The following is a 17,976-nucleotide window of genomic DNA, read 5'->3' on the forward strand; positions in this document are numbered from 1 at the left end:
CATTAAGAAATATATATAATAAATTAAATTAAGTAGTGCAAAAAGAGCGCAAAAAATAGTGAGGTGGTATACATAGGTTCATGGGTTCCTGAAACATTGAGTGTGTTTTCGGGCTCCTGTATCTTTTCCCTGATGGTAGCAGTGAGAAAAGGGCATGTCCTGGGTGATGGTCCTTAATGACAGATGCCATCTTTTTAAGGCCTTGCCTTTTGAAGGTGTTCTAAATGAGCTGGAAGCTAATGCTCATGATGGAGCTGTCCCAAGTTTACAAGCTGTAGTTTTTTTCTGATCCTGTGCAATGGCCCCTCCATACCAGACAGTGATTCAACCAGTTAGAATGCTATCCTTTTTGAAAATCTTCCATAAAATCTAAATCTCTAAGCAAGATGTTTCTCGTGTTGAGTGCCTGTGTTGAATTCTGTTTGATAATAAGCCATGGGACTTCATAAATGCAAATTCTTGTCTATTGTGTGCTATTTGCAATCAGCTAACTTTAATCATATGCAAACATTTTTGGCAGATTAACAAAACTACAGGAATTATTGAAGCGTCTAGAATTCTAAATCTCTATCAGTTCACTCAGCTGTATCGGGAGATCAGCATGCAGGCAGGCAGTGTGTTTGGCCAAAGCAGCATCTCTGAAGACGTGGCCACAGATGGATCATCGTGCCAGGCTAGTATCTGGCTTGGCAGGTGAGTGAACTTGAAACCACTTCGTATTTCAAGGAAGCAGTGTTCATTTCATGGCTAATTGGTTTGTGCTTCACTGTAGAACACTGGATTTCTTGTTTATTTATTATCATATTTTATTATGATTATTTTTTTCTCTCTCTACTAGATTATGTATTCCATTGAACTACTGCTGCTAAGTTAACAAATTTCACATCACATGCCAGTAATAATAAATCTGATTCTGACCTCCTAAAGGGGTTATGCGGTGGATTCCGGTTAATTGGGACAGTACACTTTGGCCCAATTGGGTGGCTGTCTCAATTAGCTGAAGCTTCATGGAAATAGTTAAGAAGGTATAAAAAAAGACAAACTGAGTAATAAATTATGTATTTGAATGAAATACAGACAAATTAGAACACTACCAATGCCACTGCAGTACTATAAAACTGTATTACTTCCTAACACTTCTCGACCGAGCAGTTCATCTGTGTCGCATTCTTTTGACTCAATGAACAAAATCAGCGCAGACACCGAGTGCAGATAATGGACTGCCTTCATACAATGCTATCGATGAGTGCATCCTTCAAATTCTTCAGTTACATTGTAACATTCAGAATGATTATCGACACCTTCAAATTCTTCATAGTCCCTAACTTGTTGAAGTAATGAAATTGTTTCAATTTTACTCCTAGCCTTTTTTGGATTTTCCAAGGCTGAATGTTTGGAACTGCAGTGAGCAAAACAATTCTGAATTGTCTTACTGCTTATTTCTTGCCAACTATAGGTGACAAAATCACTGCTTTTTGAACACAAACACATGCAAGTAATGCTACTTTAAAAAGTACTTGTTTGAAGCATGGTGTTGTGTCTTAACAGCCACACAAGCACGTGCGGCTAGTTAGAACCTGTTTGACAGCAGTCTCCTGCCCAAATAAATGGCATTGTGTCCCAAATAAACGACGAATGCCAGCTATTTTCTTGATGAGTTTTTTTTTGTTCTTTCAGAGTTGTCCCAAATAAGCAGCTGCCCAATGGCCCAATTAATTGGAATCTACTCTTATTTCTTTATTTGATCCACTTCATTAGTAGAAACATATTAACAGACCTCAACTTCATCAGAAAAGATTCACTAGGAAATTGCCTAGATTAGAAGGATGTTGTTATCAGGAGAGATTGGGTAGGCTGCGTTTATTTGCACTGGAATGCAGGAGACTGAGGGGTGACCTAGAGCACTGATTCAGATTTCTTTATCACATGTACGTCAAAGCATACGGTGAAATGCGAACACACCTAATGATGTGTTGGAGGCAGCCTGCAAATGTCACCACACATTCCAGCACCAACATATCACGCTCAGATAGAATAGAAAGAAGGAAGGTTTGGTCAGCTACCGACAGGAAAGATGTGAATAAAAGATTGAAAGAGTACCGAGAACATTGACAAGGATGTTGCTGGGACTTGAGGACCTGAGTTATAGGGAATAGTTGAATAAGTTAGGACTTTATTCCCTGGAGTGTAGGAGAATAAGGGGAGATTTGATAGAGGTATGTAAAATTGTGAGGGGTACAGAAAGGGTAAATGTAAGCAGGCTTTTTCCACTGAGGTTGGGCAAGACTACAACTGGAGGTCATGGGTTAAGAGTGAAAGGTTTAAGGGGAACACAAGGGGAACTTCTTTCCTCAGAGAGTGGTGAGAGTGTGGAACGAGCTACGAGTGCAAGTTGTGGATGCGAGGTCAATTTCAACATTGAAGTGAAATTTGGATAAGTACATGGATGGGAAGGGCATGAGAACTATGGTCTGGGGGCAGTTCAATGGGACGAGGCAGATTATTGTTTCAGCACAGTCTAGGTGGACTTCTGTGCTGTAGTGTTCTATGACTGACTCATTTTTTTCCGGTGGGATTAGAGGTTACTGGTTTAAGGTTGGAAGACACTTTTGTCATTCAGCTATAAACATGAATACAGCCAAATGAAACAGCATTACTCCAGGGCCAGGGTGTAAAACATAGAACCAACCATAGCACATAGAACACACAATTACAGTGGCAGTAAAACACATAGTCACAATAGTAATATAGCCCACGTCCTTGAGTGGCATGGTGTTTAGATTGATGGTGCATGCATGTTCAAAGTTTAGAGTAAATTTATTATCAAAGTACTTGCATGTCACCATGTACAACCCTGAGATTCATTTTCTTGTGAGCATTCACAGCAAGTACAAAGAAACAAAAGACAAAAAAAAGATAAATAAATAAGCAATAAATATCAAGAATGTGAGATGAAGATTCCTTGAAAGTGAGTCAATAGGTTGTGGAAACAGTTTAGTATTGGGGTGAGTGAAGTTCGGCACACTGGCTCAAGAGTCTGATGGTTGAGGATCAGATTCCAAATCATTTATTTACCACATCAAAACATACAGAGAAATGTGTTGCAACACATACAAAATGCTGAAAGAACTCAGCAGGTCAGGCAGTATCTATGGAAATGAGTAAACAGTCATTGGGCCAAGATCCTGCATCGGAACTGTAAATGGGGGGAAATAGGGGAGTGAAAGTTGGCAGGTGATAGGTGAGACCAGGTGACAGTGAAGGTGGGCGTGTGTGTTGTAAAGCATTGATTATGCTAACGCAGCATGACCTAAGGATGTGCTGGGGGCAGCCCACAAGCGTTGAAACACATTCCTGCTCCAACATAGTGTATCCACTACGTTCAGCGAAACAATGATTCTGCAGTTTATTTTTCACTATGTTTGCAACCAGTTATCAAAATGATAATTCTGGGCTCAAGGAATGGAACAAGATCAGGCATCTCAAACCATTGCAATTCGTGTGATGTGATTGCAGTATGCTTGTCAACCAGGGGTTCCAGGTCTTGGAATAAAGAACATTACAGCATAATTCAGGTCATTAAGTCCACAACATTGCGCAAACCTTTTAACCTAGTCTAAGAACATTCTAACCTTTCCCTTCCACATAACCCTCCATTTTTCTGTCACCCATGTGCCAAGTCCCTAAATTATCTGCCTTTACCACCACCACAGGCAAGGTGTCCCATGCACCCACCACTCTGTGTTTATATATAAAAAAATACTTCTGACTTTCCTCCAATCACCTTAAAATTTGCTTCCTTACATTGGTAACACAGCAGTGGGAACTGCAAGTAATTTCAAATATGTGAGAGTGCACCAACAACGGTGGTCGACTAGACGCCCCACACAGATCTATCCTCGTCTCCTCTCCTCGCCGAAAACCCTGGGCCTCGGCATCCCCCCCCCCCCCTCACTTGGGGACTGTACTGTCGCCAGCTTACAAAATTGTGTCTTCTCCCTCTAACCCCTCGCGCCGTCTCCCCAAAAGTCCGCCCAGCACTAGTTTACAGACCCACAAGAAAGAATAACCTCTATCCCAATTGGTTAACAAACGAATACAATTCTCGTTATCAGTAATTATAACCCAAACAAGCTGCGAGGGAAAGCACTCTCTCACCAGTTAGCATAACAAAGAAGCATTTTGACTTTTAACAAAGAAGCCATTTTGATTACATATGCAGTAACATAAAAGAAGAAACCCCTTACATGCATGTATTCTACATCCTGGTAACAATGCTCCAATGCAGATTATTCATGGGACATTCTCTAAGTATTGCATAATTGCTCATTCTGAGATCCTGCAAATGCTGGAAATCCAGAGCAACACACATAATATACTGTAGGAACTCAGCAGGTCAGGCAGCATTTTTGGAGAGGAATAAACAGTCGAGGTTTTGGGCTGAGACCCTTCAGCAGAACTTGGAGGTCTTTGGTCCAAAACATCAATTGCTTATTCCTCTCCTTTGATGCTGCTGACTTGCTGAGTTCCTCCACCATTTTATGTGTGTTGACTAAGACGTAGTAACTTTAGAATATCAGTTTAATATAGTGAGATGTTTAGATGAAGATTTGCAGTATTGTCTGTTCAGCATTGATATCTGTGAGGCAAAGGCAAAGTGGAGGTCCTGTGTCTTCTGTTCACTGACCACAAGGTGGAGTCAGTAAGACTGTCCAGAGCTCAGATTCCCAAACGAGTATCAGAATGGAGCTTACTCTTCCATCCCTTCAGTGGAGTGCAGCACCATCAACAAGGGTTCGGTGTGAGGAAAGAACAAGAAGGGGGCTGCAGTACTTTATTCAGATTCACTTATTTATCACATGTACATCAAAATGTTCCGGAGGGAATAGTCGACAGTCTGGACTAATTCCCTAATGGGGCTTGAGCACTTTGGTAGAAGGAATAAAGGCATAGACTCTATTCTAAATAGGGTGCAAGTTCAGAAACTGGATGTGCAAAGGGTTAATTTAAACACACCAGACAATTAACTGAACCATTGAAATAAGTGAAGCCTCAGGTCCTGTACCAGTTATGACCTTGTCAGGAATCTTTTATAAAGATACAGATAATAAACATCAGTTTTATTTGTCACATGCACATTAAAACATTGAAACATACAGCATCAATGACCAGCACAGTCGGAGGATTGTGTTAGAGGCAACCCACAAGTGTCAATACACTTTCAGTACCAACAAGCATGCCCACAACTTACTAACCCTTACCTGTATGTCTTTGGAATGTGGGAGGAAACTGGAGCACCCAGAGAATCCCACGTGGTCCCAGGGAGAACGTCCAGTCTCTGAATTTCGCTAGCACTGAAAAGTGTTATGCCAACCACTATACTACTGTGCCACCCGGAGTTAGGATTCTAGGGAGTCATGAAGGCCTGGACCCCACAACGAGATTCCACATGAATTCTTGGTAAGAGGCAGGTAGCAAAGTGGTTAGCACAGCGCTTTACACTACTAGTGACACAGGTTCAATGCCCACTGCTGCCTGTCAGGAATTTGTATATTCTCTCCGGGACCGTGCGAGTTTTCTCCCACACTCCAAAAACATAACAGTTAGTAAGTTAGTTGGTCATTGCAAATTGTCCCGTAATTAGGTTAGGGTTACCGCAGGGCGGTATGGCTGGAAGACCTAGATACCTAGACCATTATTACACCAGAATTAAAATGGCCAATTGAATATTTTCTTTTAACCATAGCAAAATAACACTGTTCAAGATTGTTTAATGTCAATTCCTGTACAGAAGTGTAAAGGAGAATTGTTACTCTTGATTCGATGCAGCACAAAAATCCCAATAAATTAAATACATAAGGTAGCTTATATACATAGATTGTATGTCCATAAAGTGACATAGGCTGTATACAGTGGTATGCAAAAGTTTAGGCACCCCTGGTCAAAATTTCTGTTACTGTGAATAGCTAAGTGAGTAAAAGATGACCTGATTTCCAAAAGGCATAAAGTTAAAGATGACACATTTCTTTAATATTTTAAGCAAGATTATTTTTTTATTTCTATCTTTTACAATTTCAAAGTAACAAAAATTGAAAAGGGCCTGAAGCAAAAGTTTGGGCACCCTGCATGTTCAGTACTTAGTAACACCCCCTTTGGCAAGTATCACAGCCTGTAAACGCTTTCTGTAGCCAGCTCAGAGTTTTTCAATTCTTGTTTGGGGGATTTTCGCCTATGCTTCCTTGTAAACGGCTTCTAGTTCTGTGAGATTCTTGGGCTGTCTCGCATGCACTGCTCTTTTGAGGTCTATACACAGCTTTTCGATGATGTTTAGGTCAGGGGACTATGAGGGCCATGGCAAACCTTCAACTTGCGCCTCCTGAGGTAGTCCATTCTGGATTTTGAGGTGTGTTTAGGATCATTATCCTGTCGTAGACGTCATCCTCTTTTCATCTTCAGCTTTTTTACAGACGGTGTGATGTTTGCTTCTAGAATTTGCTGGTATTTAATTGAATTCATTCTTCCCTCTACCAGTGAAATGTTCCCCGTGCCACTGGCTGCAACATAAGCCCAAAGCATGATCGATCCACCCCTGTGCTTAACAGTTGGAGGGGTGTTCTTTTCATGAAATTCTGCACCCTTTTTTCTCCAAACATATCTTTGCTCATTGCGGCCAAAAAGTTCTATTTTAACTTCATCAGTCCACAGGACTTGTTTCCAAAATGTATCAGGCTTGTTTAGATGTTCCTTTGCAAACTTCTGACACTGAATTTTGTGGTGAGGACGCAGGAAATGTTTTCTTCTGATGACTCTTCCGTGAAGGTCATATTTGTGCAGGTGTCACTGCACAGTAGAACAGTGCACCACCACTCCAGAGTCTGCTAAATCTTCCTGAAGGTCCTTTGCAGTCAAACGGGAGTTTTGATTTGCCTTTCTAGCAATCCTACGAGCAGTTCTCTTGGAAAGTTTTCTTGGTCTTCCAGACCTCAACTTGACCTCCACCATTCCTGTTAACTGCCATTTCTTAATTACATTACAAACTGAGGAAACAGCTACCTGAAAATGCTTTGCTATCTTCTTATAGCCTTCTCCTGCTTTGTGGGCATCATTTATTTTAATTTTCAGAGTGCTAGGCAGCTGCTAAGAGGAGCCCATGGCTGCTGATTGGTGGGACAAGGTTTGAAGAGTCAGGGTATTTATAAAGCTTTGAGATTTGCATCACCTGGCCTTTCCTAATGATGACTGTGAACAAGCCATAGCCCTAACAAGCTAATTAAGGTCTGAGACCTTGGTAAAAGTTACCTGAGAGCTCAAATCTCTTGGTGTGTCCAAACATTTGCATGGTGCTCCTTATTTTTTTCCACTCTAAAATTGTACAAAACAAAAATAATACACTAATCTTGCTTAAAATGTTGAAACAACAACGCACACAAAATGCTGGTGGAACACAGCAGGCCAGGCAGCATCGATAGGGAGAAGTGCTGTCGACATTTCGGGCCGAGACCCTTCGTCAGGACTAACCGAAAGGAAAGATAGTAAGAGATTTGAAAGTAGTGGGGGGAGGGGGAAATGCGAAATGATAGGAGAAGACTGGGGGGGGTGGGATGAAGCTAAGAGCTGGAAAGGTGATTGGCGAAAGTAATACAGAGCTGGAGAAGGGAAAGGATCATGGGACGGGAGGCCTCAGGAGAAAGAAAGGGGGAGAGCACCAGAGGGAGATGGAGAACAGGCATACAACTAAATATGTCAGGGATGGGGTAAGAAGTGGAGGAGGGGCATTAACGGAAGTTAGAGAAGTCAATGTTCATGCCATCAGGTTGGAGGCTACCCAGCCGGTATATAAGGTGTTGTTCCTCCAACCTGAGTTTGGATTCATTTTGACAATAGAGGAGGCCATGGATAGACATATCAGAATGGGAATGGGACGTGGAATTAAAATGTGTGGCCACTGGGAGATCCTGCTTTTTCTGGCGGACCAAGTGTAGGTGTTCAGCGAAACGGTCTCCCAGTCTGCGTCGGGTCTCACCAATATATAAAAGGCCACACCGGGAGCACCAGACGCAATATATCACACCAGCCGACTTACAGGTGAAGTGTTGCCTCACCTGGAAGGACTGTCTGGGGCCCTGAATGTTGGTGAGGGAGGAAGTGTAAGGACAGGTGTAGCACTTGTTCCGTTTACAAGGATAAGTGCCAGGAGGGAGATCGGTGGGAAGGGATGGGGGGGATGAGTGGACAAGGGAGTCGCGTAGGGAGTGATCCCTGCGAAAAGCAGAAGGGGGGGGGAGGGAAAAATGTGTTTGGTAGTGGGATCCCGTTGGAGGTGGCGGAAGTTACAGAGAATTATATGTTGGACCTGGAGGCTGGTGGGGTGGTAGGCAAGGACAAGGGGAACCCTATCCCGAGTGGGGTGGCGGGTGGATGGGGTGAGGGCAGATGTGCGGGAAATGGGAGAGATGCATTTGAGAGCAGAGTTGATGGTGGACGAAGGGAAGCCCCTTTGTTTAAAAAAGGAAGACATCTCCTTCGTCCTGGAATGAAAAGCCTCATCCTGAGAGCAGATGCAGCAGAGACGGAGGAATTGTGAGAAGGGGATAGCCTTTTTGCAAGAGACAGGGTGGGAAGAGGAATAGTCCAGGTAGCTGTGAGAGTCTGTAGGCTTATAGTAGATATCAGTAGATAGGCCGTCTCCAGAGATGGAGACAGAAAGATCAAGAAAGGGGAGGGAGGTGTCGGAAATTTGAGGGCAGGGTGAAAGCTGGAGGCAAAGTTAATGAAGTTGACGAGCTCAGCAAGCGTGCAGGAGGCAGCGCCAATGCAGTCGTCGATGTAGGGAAGGAAAAGAGGGGGATGGATACCGGTATAGCCTTGGAACATGGACTGTTCCACAAAGCCAACAAAAAGGCAGGCATAACTGGGACCCATATGGGTGCCCATGGCTACACCCTTGGTTTGGAGGAAGTGGGAGGAGCCAAAGGAGAAATTATTGAGAGTAAGAACTAATTCCGCTAGACAGAGGAGAGTGGTGGTAGAGGGGAATTGGTTAGGTCTGGAATCCAAAAAAAACCGAAGAGCTTCGAGACTATCTCAGTGGGGGATGGAGGTATATAGGGACTGGACGTCCATGGTGAAAATAAGACGGTGGGGGCCAGGGAACTTAAAATCATTGAAAAAATTCAAAGCATGAGAAGTGTCACGAACATAGGTGAGAAGAGATTGAACAAGGGGGGATAAGACAGTGTCAAGGTATGCAGAAATGAGTTCAGTGGGGCAGGAGCAAGCTGAGACAATGGGTCTACCTGGACAGGCAGGTTTGTGGATCTTGGGTAGGAGGTAGAAACGGGAAGTGCGGGGTGTGGGAACTATGAGGTTGGTGGCAGTGGATGGGAGATCCCCAGAGCTAATAAGGTTGGTGATGGTATAGGAGACAACGGCCTGGTGCTCCTTAGTGGGGTCATGATCAAGGGGTAAATAAGAGAAGGTATCAGAGAGTTGTCGCTGTACCTCGGCCAGGTAGAGGTCAGTACGCCAGACAACAACAGCTCCCCCCTTATCAGCAGGTTTTATAGTGAGGTTGGGATTGGTGTGGAGGGAGCGGAGAGCAGAGCGTTTGGAAGGAGTGAGGTTGGAATTGGAACAGGGTGTGGTGAAGTCAAGACGGTTGATGTCCCGTCGGCAATTAGCAATAAAGAGATCCAGAGCAGGTAGAAGACCAGAGCGGGGTGTCCATGAAGAGGAGGAGGGTTGAAGACGGGAGAAGGGGTCATTGGTGGGTGTAGGAGAGTCCTTGTCAAAGAAAGTTGAAATGTTGAAAAGAATGTTTCATCTTTAACTTTGACTTTTGGAGTTCCCTTCATCTTCTACTCACTTAGCTATTCACAGTAATAGAAATTTTGACCAGGGGTGCCCAAACTTTTGCATGCCTCTGTATATGGTGACTGAGAGGAAACGTTAAAGTAGTTTTTTTTTGGTGGTGTGGAGGGGTAGGTTAGTGTTGAACAGCCTTACTGCTTGGGGAAATCTGGTGGTCCTGACGTTGATGCCATGTAACCCCGTCCCTGATGGGAGTGGGACAAACAGTCCATGAGCAAGGTGGGTGGGATCCTTCACGATGTAACTGGCCCTTTTCCGACACCTTTCTGTATATATGTCCTTGATGGCAGGTAGGCTAGTGCTAATGATGTGTTGGATATTTTTGACAAGCCGTTGTAGACACTTCCTGTCCATCGCAGTACAGTTTCCATGCCAAAATGTTCAGTGCTAAAAACATCTTGTTTGTTCCTTCCGGCAACAGATGCAAGAAGAGAGGTAGAACTTAATCTATAAAAAAACAAACGTGTGAGGAAATCTATATTCATTCAGACTTGAAGCCAAATCCTTCAGTTATGAAGCTGAACACATGGTGACTTACTGAAAACCAGTCACGTCCAAAGGTTACTGGCACAGCAGCTTAATCTGCAGATAGAAATAGTTCTGTCATAGAATCTGATAAACAACTTCTAACGCTCACCCAAATATACACTGTTGTGGTTTTTTCACTTCGATTCATTGTGTGAAATCATGTCATCCATCCATCACCATCCCCCCCCCCCCCCAGCCATTTGTGACACTTACCAGGACAAAGGGCCCAAAACATTGTTGAGGATCTCATCACCCATCCTACAAATCTCTTTGACCAACTATCGTCAGGAAGGAGATACAGGAGCATCAGGACTAAGACTGCTAGACTAGATAATGGCTTCTTCCTTCAGGCTATGAAACTAATGAATACCGCCAGGTTCTCGTCACTAGGACAGTGGGACAGTGAGTTTTCAATTCTTGCATGTTACTATATCAGAGTACCTATCATGGGCCCAGTATGTTAAGTGCTATTGCAAAGAAAGCACGGCATCGCCTTGACTTCCTTCGGAGTTTGCAGAGATTCAGAATGGCATTTAAATCTTTTTTTTTTCCCCTTCTAAAACTTTTTTTAATTGTTTTCAAATAGTTACAGAATAAATGTGCATGAAAAAAAACGTGTTACCCAGCCCCCCTCCCCTTAACCCCTCCCCCCCAACATCCCTATTAAAAAAATAAGAAAGAAAAAAAAAGGGAATGCCTGGATGTTGGAAGATCCCCACATGCTCCACGGAGTTCTCATTTTTTTTAATATATGTTAAAATTCTTTTTCTTTTTACTGGCCCATTAAGCCCATTAACATTAAAACTTAAAAAATTTAGTAGATTAGTCATTATTTTTTTAATTATATTGCTCCAATCTATAATAATACCTAATCTTTCCACTTTCGTGGTATCCTGGGAAATCTTTATAAAAATCTCCATGTTGCTATGTGTGTCCCCCACCAATCATCCAGGCAAAAAGATAGAAAAAAATTAAAATATAAAGAAAAAAAAACAAAATACCCCCCTACTAATGTTGTGGAAAAAAAACACAACATTACCCCCCCTCTGCTGTACGGGTCATGGCAACCGCCATGATTACACACGTGAATCCCGCAGTAACCGATCCAAAGCTCCCCAGCCCCCCCCCCCGCAACATAAAAAAGTATATGTATAAGAAGAGAACAAAAAAATACTATTCTCATTTAGTATTTCTAAAATTTTGCTTTTCTCTTCTATAATATCCATAAATGTCCATCACTTCTGTTCGTTGGGTCTATCTTCATCTTTAATCCATTACGTTTGGAAGCCTCTATGTGTAATTAGCGAATAGATGGAAGTTCTTGTACAAACTCCTCCGCTTTTCGATAATCGGAAAAAAAAAATTTTCCCTCCTCCAAAAAAATTATCAGTGTTGCTGGGTGACGCATTGTAAATTTATAACCCTTTTCCCATAAGGCTTTTTTCGCTGGGTTAAATTCCTTTTTTCTCTTCAACAGGTTGTAACTTATATCAGGATAAAAAAGAACTGGTTTCCCTGCTATCATCAGTGGCCCGTTTCTATTTTTGGCACTTTGGGCAGCAGCCTTCAGGATCTTTTCTTTGTCTTGGTATCGTAAGCATTTTATCAAAATTGATCGTGGGTTTTGATCAGCTCGAGGTCTTGACCTTAAAGATCTATGCGCCCTTTCAATCTCAATTGGAGTTTCTCTTTCCATTTCCAATTTTTCAGGGATCCATTTTTGAAAAAAAATTATTGGATCTTCTCCTTCTATATCTTCTTTAAGTCCAACAATTTTAATATTATTTCGTCTACTGAGATTTTCAAGCTTATCAATTTTTTCCATAAATTGTTTTCTTTCTGATGTCCAAGCAGTATTTTCCTTTTCCATTTTGTCCATTCTTTCAACCGTGTCTTCCGTTGTAGTTTCCAAGTCCGTAATTCTTTTTTCCATTTTTTCCTGTCTCTTTGTCATTTTATCAAGCATAATCTCCATATTGGTCATTTTTTTTCCGAGTATTTTTTGATTATTTTTAATTACTTTTAATGTGTCTAATTTACGCATTATTTGCCTCAAAGTCTTTTCTATATTTCTAGAAGGACTTTTAACTCCTTCTTCATCTGATCCTTCCGAGAGTTTTGACTCTCCCTCCGATTCGCTATCACTTTCAATTGCAGTGGTAGCTGGGCTTTGTAGTTCTTGTTGCTCCCGTTTGCGCATGCTCCATCCTTCGCGTTTGCACAGTTCACGATGGTCTTTTCCTTTGGAAGTGGCCAATGTTGCCACAGTCTCCTGTTCCGTATCGCCGGTGATATAATGTACCTGAGACCACGGTTCCTTGGTAGACGTGGGCCTTGTTCTTGTTCCAACTTGCGTAGTCTTCTCGGTATTAGTTTTCTTCATCTTCCTTCCTTGAGGCATAGCTTGACACAGTCCGGAGTCGTTTATAAGTAACTTTCAGAAAGTATTGACTAACTTTTCTTCATTTAAACATTAATTTATTAACTTTTTACGGGAGAGCTGGGTCCCTGCGTCTCGATCCTACGTCATCACGTGATGTCCCCCGGTATTTAAATCTTTGACGAACTTGTATAACTGCATGGAGGAGAGTAAAGACTGCAACAAAGCCTGGTATGGATACACCAATGCCTTTGAACAGAAAATCTTCAAAAAAGTAGTGGATACAGCCCAGTACCACATGGGTAAAGTCCTTCCAACCATTGAGCACATCTATATGAAACACTGTTGTAGGAAAGCAGCATTATATTTATATTTGCATTTGCACAGTGTGTTGTCTTCTGCGTTCTGGTTGATCTTTCATTGATGCTGTTATAGTTACTATTCTATAGATTCGTTGTGTATGCCCACAGGAAAATGGATCTCACTCGGGTTGTATGTGGTGAAATATGTACTGACTGTCTACCGGTACTGTGTGCTACTTGCATTTTGAATTATATTTTTTTAACTTGTAATATTTTGGTTTGTGTGCTGTGTGTGTTATATATGTATTGTGGGTGACTGGGGTCTGGAGGAATGTTGTTCCGTTGGGTTGTATATATGTATTGTGGGTGACTGGGGTCCGGAGGAACGTTGTTTCGTTGGGTTGTATATATGTATTGTGGGTGACGGTGGTCCAGAGGAACGTTGTTTCGTTGGGTTGTATATATGTATTGTGGGTGACCGTGGTCCAGAGGAACGTTGTTTCGTTGGGTTGTATATATGTATTGTGGGAGACCGTGGTCCAGAGGAACGTTGTTTCGTTGGGTTGTATATATGTATTGTGGGTGACGGGGGTCCGGAGGAACGTTGTTTCGTTGGGTTGTATATATGTATTGTGGGTGACTGGGGTCCTGAGGAACGTTGTTTCGTTGGGTTGTATATATGTATTGTGGGTGACCGTGGTCCAGAGGAACGTTGTTTCATTGGGTTGTATATATGTATTGTGGGTGACCATGGTCCAGAGGAACGTTGTTTCGTTGGGTTGTATATATGTATTGTGGGTGACTGGGGTCCGGAGGAACGTTGTTTCGTTGGGTTGTATATATGTATTGTGGGTGACTGGGGTCCGGAGGAACGTTGTTTCGTTGGGTTGTATATATGTATTGTGGGTGACTGGGGTCCGGAGGAACGTGGTTTTGTTGGGTTGTATATATGTATTGTGGGTGACCGTGGTCCAGAGGAACGTTGTTTCGTTGGGTTGTATATATGTATTGTGGGTGACCGTGGTCCGGAGGAACGTGGTTTTGTTGGGTTGTATATATGTATTGTGGGTGACCGTGGTCCAGAGGAACGTTGTTTCGTTGGGTTGTATATATGTATTGTGGGTGACCGTGGTCCGGAGGAACGTGGTTTTGTTGGGTTGTATATATGTACAGTCAGAGGACAATAAATTTGAACTTGAACATTACACAGTGCATTTTACACAGTGAAAAAGAAACTGGGGAAATCTCTGATCCACCACTGTATCTTTGTGGACTCTGGAGCATTGGGATCTGCCTGTGCCAGGAGATGTTGAATCCATGCTGTCTCACAACAATCCTGTTCCTCAGCTAGTTTTCCCTCCCACTATTCTCTCTAAATTCCTTACATTTACTTCTGTTGTTGTTAAGCCCATCACCCCTACTGGGGCATAGGCTGCTGATGGCAGGATACCTGGGCCAGTCTTTCAAGCTTCTTCTCCCAGGGATGAGGTGTTTGGATCATCTGTTGGCGTTTCTGTAGCTCTGGGTTTTTACGGGATGCATTGTTAGCTCCATGGTCCCCCCTCCTTTTGCAGTTGGGGTTTGACCCATTTTAGGGACAATTCTGGTTGCCTAATTATAAGAAGGATGTGGGAGCTTTAGAGAAGTTGCAGAGGACATTTATCAGAATGCTGCCTATATTGAAGAGCATATCTTATTGAGGGTAGGTTAAGTGAGCCAGAGGTTTTCTCTTTGGAGGGAAGGAGGATGAGGGGTGACTTGATAGGTGTACGAGATAATAAGAGATATAGATTGAATGGACAGCCCGAGACTTTCCCAGGGTGGAAATGGCTAATAGATGAGGGCGTAATTTTAAGGTGACTGGATGAAAGTATGTGGGGTGTGTATGTTGGAGGGAAGGGTTACACCAAGAAGATAGCCTACACCTGGGAACAACTTTATACATCAGAGGTTTTTTTACACAGAGTGGTGATTGTCTGGATGCCCAGCCAGGGCTGGTACATTAGGGTCATTTAAGAAACTCCTAGGTAGACACAAGGATGGTAGAAAAAGTGTTAGACTGACTTTAAAGTAGGTTAGAAGGTCAGCACAACATTGTGTGCTGAAAGGCTGAAGAGACTGTTTTGCTGTAGTGTTCTATGATCGATGTTAATAATTCCACCTTCAACCCAGGGACGAATGGAAGCGGGAGCTGGGAGTACAAGTGAGTGTCAGCTCACTGAGGAGTGTTGTGGAACAGAGGGAGCTGGGAGTACAAGTGAGTGTCAGCTCACTGAGGGGTGTCGTGGAACAGAGGGAGCTGGCAGTACAAGTGAATGTCAGCTCACTGAGGAGTGTTGTGGAACAGAGGGAGCTGGGAGTACAAGTGAGTGTCAGCTCACTGAGGAGTGTCGTGGAACAGAGGGAACTGGGAGTACAAGTGAATGTCAGCTCACTGAGGAGTGTTGTGGAACAGAGGGAGCTGGGAGTACAAGTGAATGTCAGCTCACTGAGGAGTGTTGTGGAACAGAGGGAGCTGGGAATACAAGTGAATGTCAGCTCACTGAGGAGTGTTGTGGAACAGAGGGAGCTGGGAGTACAAGTGAGTGTCAGCTCACTGAGGGGTGTCGTGGAACAGGGAGCTGGGACCTATACAGTGAATGTCAGCTCACTGAGGAGTGTTCTGGAACAGAGGGAGCTGGGACCTATACAGTGAATGTCAGCTCACTGAGGGGTGTCGTGGAACAGAGGGAGCTGGGACCTATACAGTGAATGTCAGCTCACTGAGGAGTGTTGTGGAACAGAGGGAGCTGGGAGTACAAGTGAATGTCAGCTCACTGAGGAGTGTAGTGGAACAGAGGGAGCTGGGACCTATACGGTGAATGTCAGCTCACTGAGGGGTGTCGTGGAACAGAGGGAGCTGGGACCTATACAGTGAATGTCAGCTCACTGAGGGGTGTCGTGGAACAGAGGGAGCTGGGAGTACAAGTGAATGTCAGCTCACTGAGGACTGTTGTGGAACAGAGGGAGCTGGGAGTACAAGTGAATTTCAGCTCACTGAGGACTGTCGTGGAACAGAGGGAGCTGGGAGTACAAGTGAATGTCAGCTCACTGAGGAGTGTCGTGGAACAGAGGGAGCTGGGAGTACAAGTGAATGTCAGCTCACTGAGGAGTGTCGTGGAACAGAGGGAGCTGGGAGTACAAGTGAATGTCAGCTCACTGAGGAGTGTTGTGGAACAGAGGGAGCTGGGAGTACAAGTGAATGTCAGCTCACTGAGGGGTGTCGTGGAACAGAGGGAGCTGGGAGTACAAGTGAATGTCAGCTCACTGAGGAGTGTTGTGGAACAGAGGGAGCTGGGAGTACAAGTGATTGTCAGCTCACTGAGGGGTGTTGTGGAACAGAGGGAGCTGGGAGTACAAGTGAATGTCAGCTCACTGAGGGGTGTTGTGGAACAGAGGGAGCTGGGAGTACAAGTGAATGTCAGCTCAATGAGGAGTGTCGTGGAACAGAGGGAGCTGGGACATATACGGTGAATGTCAGCTCACTGAGGAGTGTTGTGAAACAGAGGGAGCTGGGAGTACAAGTGAATGTCAGCTCACTGAGGGGTGTCGTGGAACAGAGGGAGCTGGGAGTACAAGTGAATGTCAGCTCACTGAGGGGTGTCGTGGAACAGAGGGAGCTGGGAGTACAAGTGAATGTCAGCTCACTGAGGGGTGTCGTGGAACAGAGGGAGCTGGGAGTACAAGTGAATGTCAGCTCACTGAGGGGTGTCGAGGAACAGAGGGAGCTGGGAGTACAAGTGAATGTCAGCTCACTGAGGGGTGTCGTGGAACAGAGGGAGCTGGGAGTACAAGTGAATGTCAGCTCACTGAGGGGTGTCGTGGAACAGAGGGAGCTGGGAGTACAAGTGAATGTCAGCTCACTGAGGACTGTCGTGGAACAGAGGGAGCTGGGAGTACAAGTGAATGTCAGCTCACTGAGGACTGTCGTGGAACAGAGGGAGCTGGGAGTACAAGTGAATGTCAGCTCACTGAGGGTGTTGTGGAACAGAGGGAGCTGGGAGTACAAGTGAGTGTCAGCTCACTGAGGAGTGTCGTGGAACAGAGGGAGCTGGGAGTACAAGTGAATGTCAGCTCACTGAGGAGTGTCGTGGAACAGAGGGAGCTGGGAGTACAAGTGAATGTCAGCTCACTGAGGGGTGTTGTGGAACAGAGGGAGCTGGGAGTACAAGTGAATGTCAGCTCACTGAGGGGTGTCGTGGAACGGAGGGAGCTGGGAGTACAAGTGAATGTCAGCTCACTGAGGGGTGTCGTGGAACGGAGGGAGCTGGGAGTACAAGTGAATGTCAGCTCACTGAGGAGTGTTGTGGAACAGAGGGAGCTGGGAGTACAAGTGAATGTCAGCTCACTGAGGGGTGTCGTGGAACAGAGGGAGCTGGGAGTACAAATGAATGTCAGCTCACTGAGGAGTGTGGAACAGAGGGAGCTGGGAGTACAAGTGTATGTCAGCTCACTGAGGGGTGTTGTGGAACAGAGGGAGCTGGGAGTACAAGTGAATGTCAGCTCACTGAGGGGTGTCGTGGAACAGAGGGAGCTGGGAGTACAAGTGAATGTCAGCTCACTGAGGACTGTCGTGGAACAGAGGGAGCTGGGAGTACAAGTGAATGTCAGCTCACTGAGGGGTGTCGTGGAACAGAGGGAGCTGGGAGTACAAGTGAATGTCAGCTCACTGAGGGGTGTTGTGGAACAGAGGGAGCTGGGAGTACAAGTGAGTGTCAGCTCACTGAGGAGTGTCGTGGAACAGAGGGAGCTGGGAGTACAAGTGAATGTCAGCTCACTGAGGAGTGTCGTGGAACAGAGGGAGCTGGGAGTACAAGTGTATGTCAGCTCACTGAGGGGTGTCGTGGAACAGAGGGA

The 17,976-nt window shown here is 44.4% G+C and overlaps 1 protein-coding gene across 1 annotated transcript in view; it reads left to right on the forward strand.

Moving 5' to 3' along the window:
- Window positions 1–17,976, forward strand: part of rnf141 (ring finger protein 141) — a 51,425-nt gene that overhangs the window by 23,815 nt on the left and 9,634 nt on the right. Inside the window, exon 4 of the mRNA XM_073049958.1 lies at window positions 521–693. Coding sequence (XP_072906059.1) covers window positions 521–693 — 173 coding nt within the window. The remainder of the gene's footprint in view (window positions 1–520; window positions 694–17,976) is intronic.

The sequence above is a fragment of the Hemitrygon akajei genome, chromosome 6 (assembly GCF_048418815.1).
Source record: "Hemitrygon akajei chromosome 6, sHemAka1.3, whole genome shotgun sequence".
Taxonomy (NCBI): domain Eukaryota; kingdom Metazoa; phylum Chordata; class Chondrichthyes; order Myliobatiformes; family Dasyatidae; genus Hemitrygon; species Hemitrygon akajei.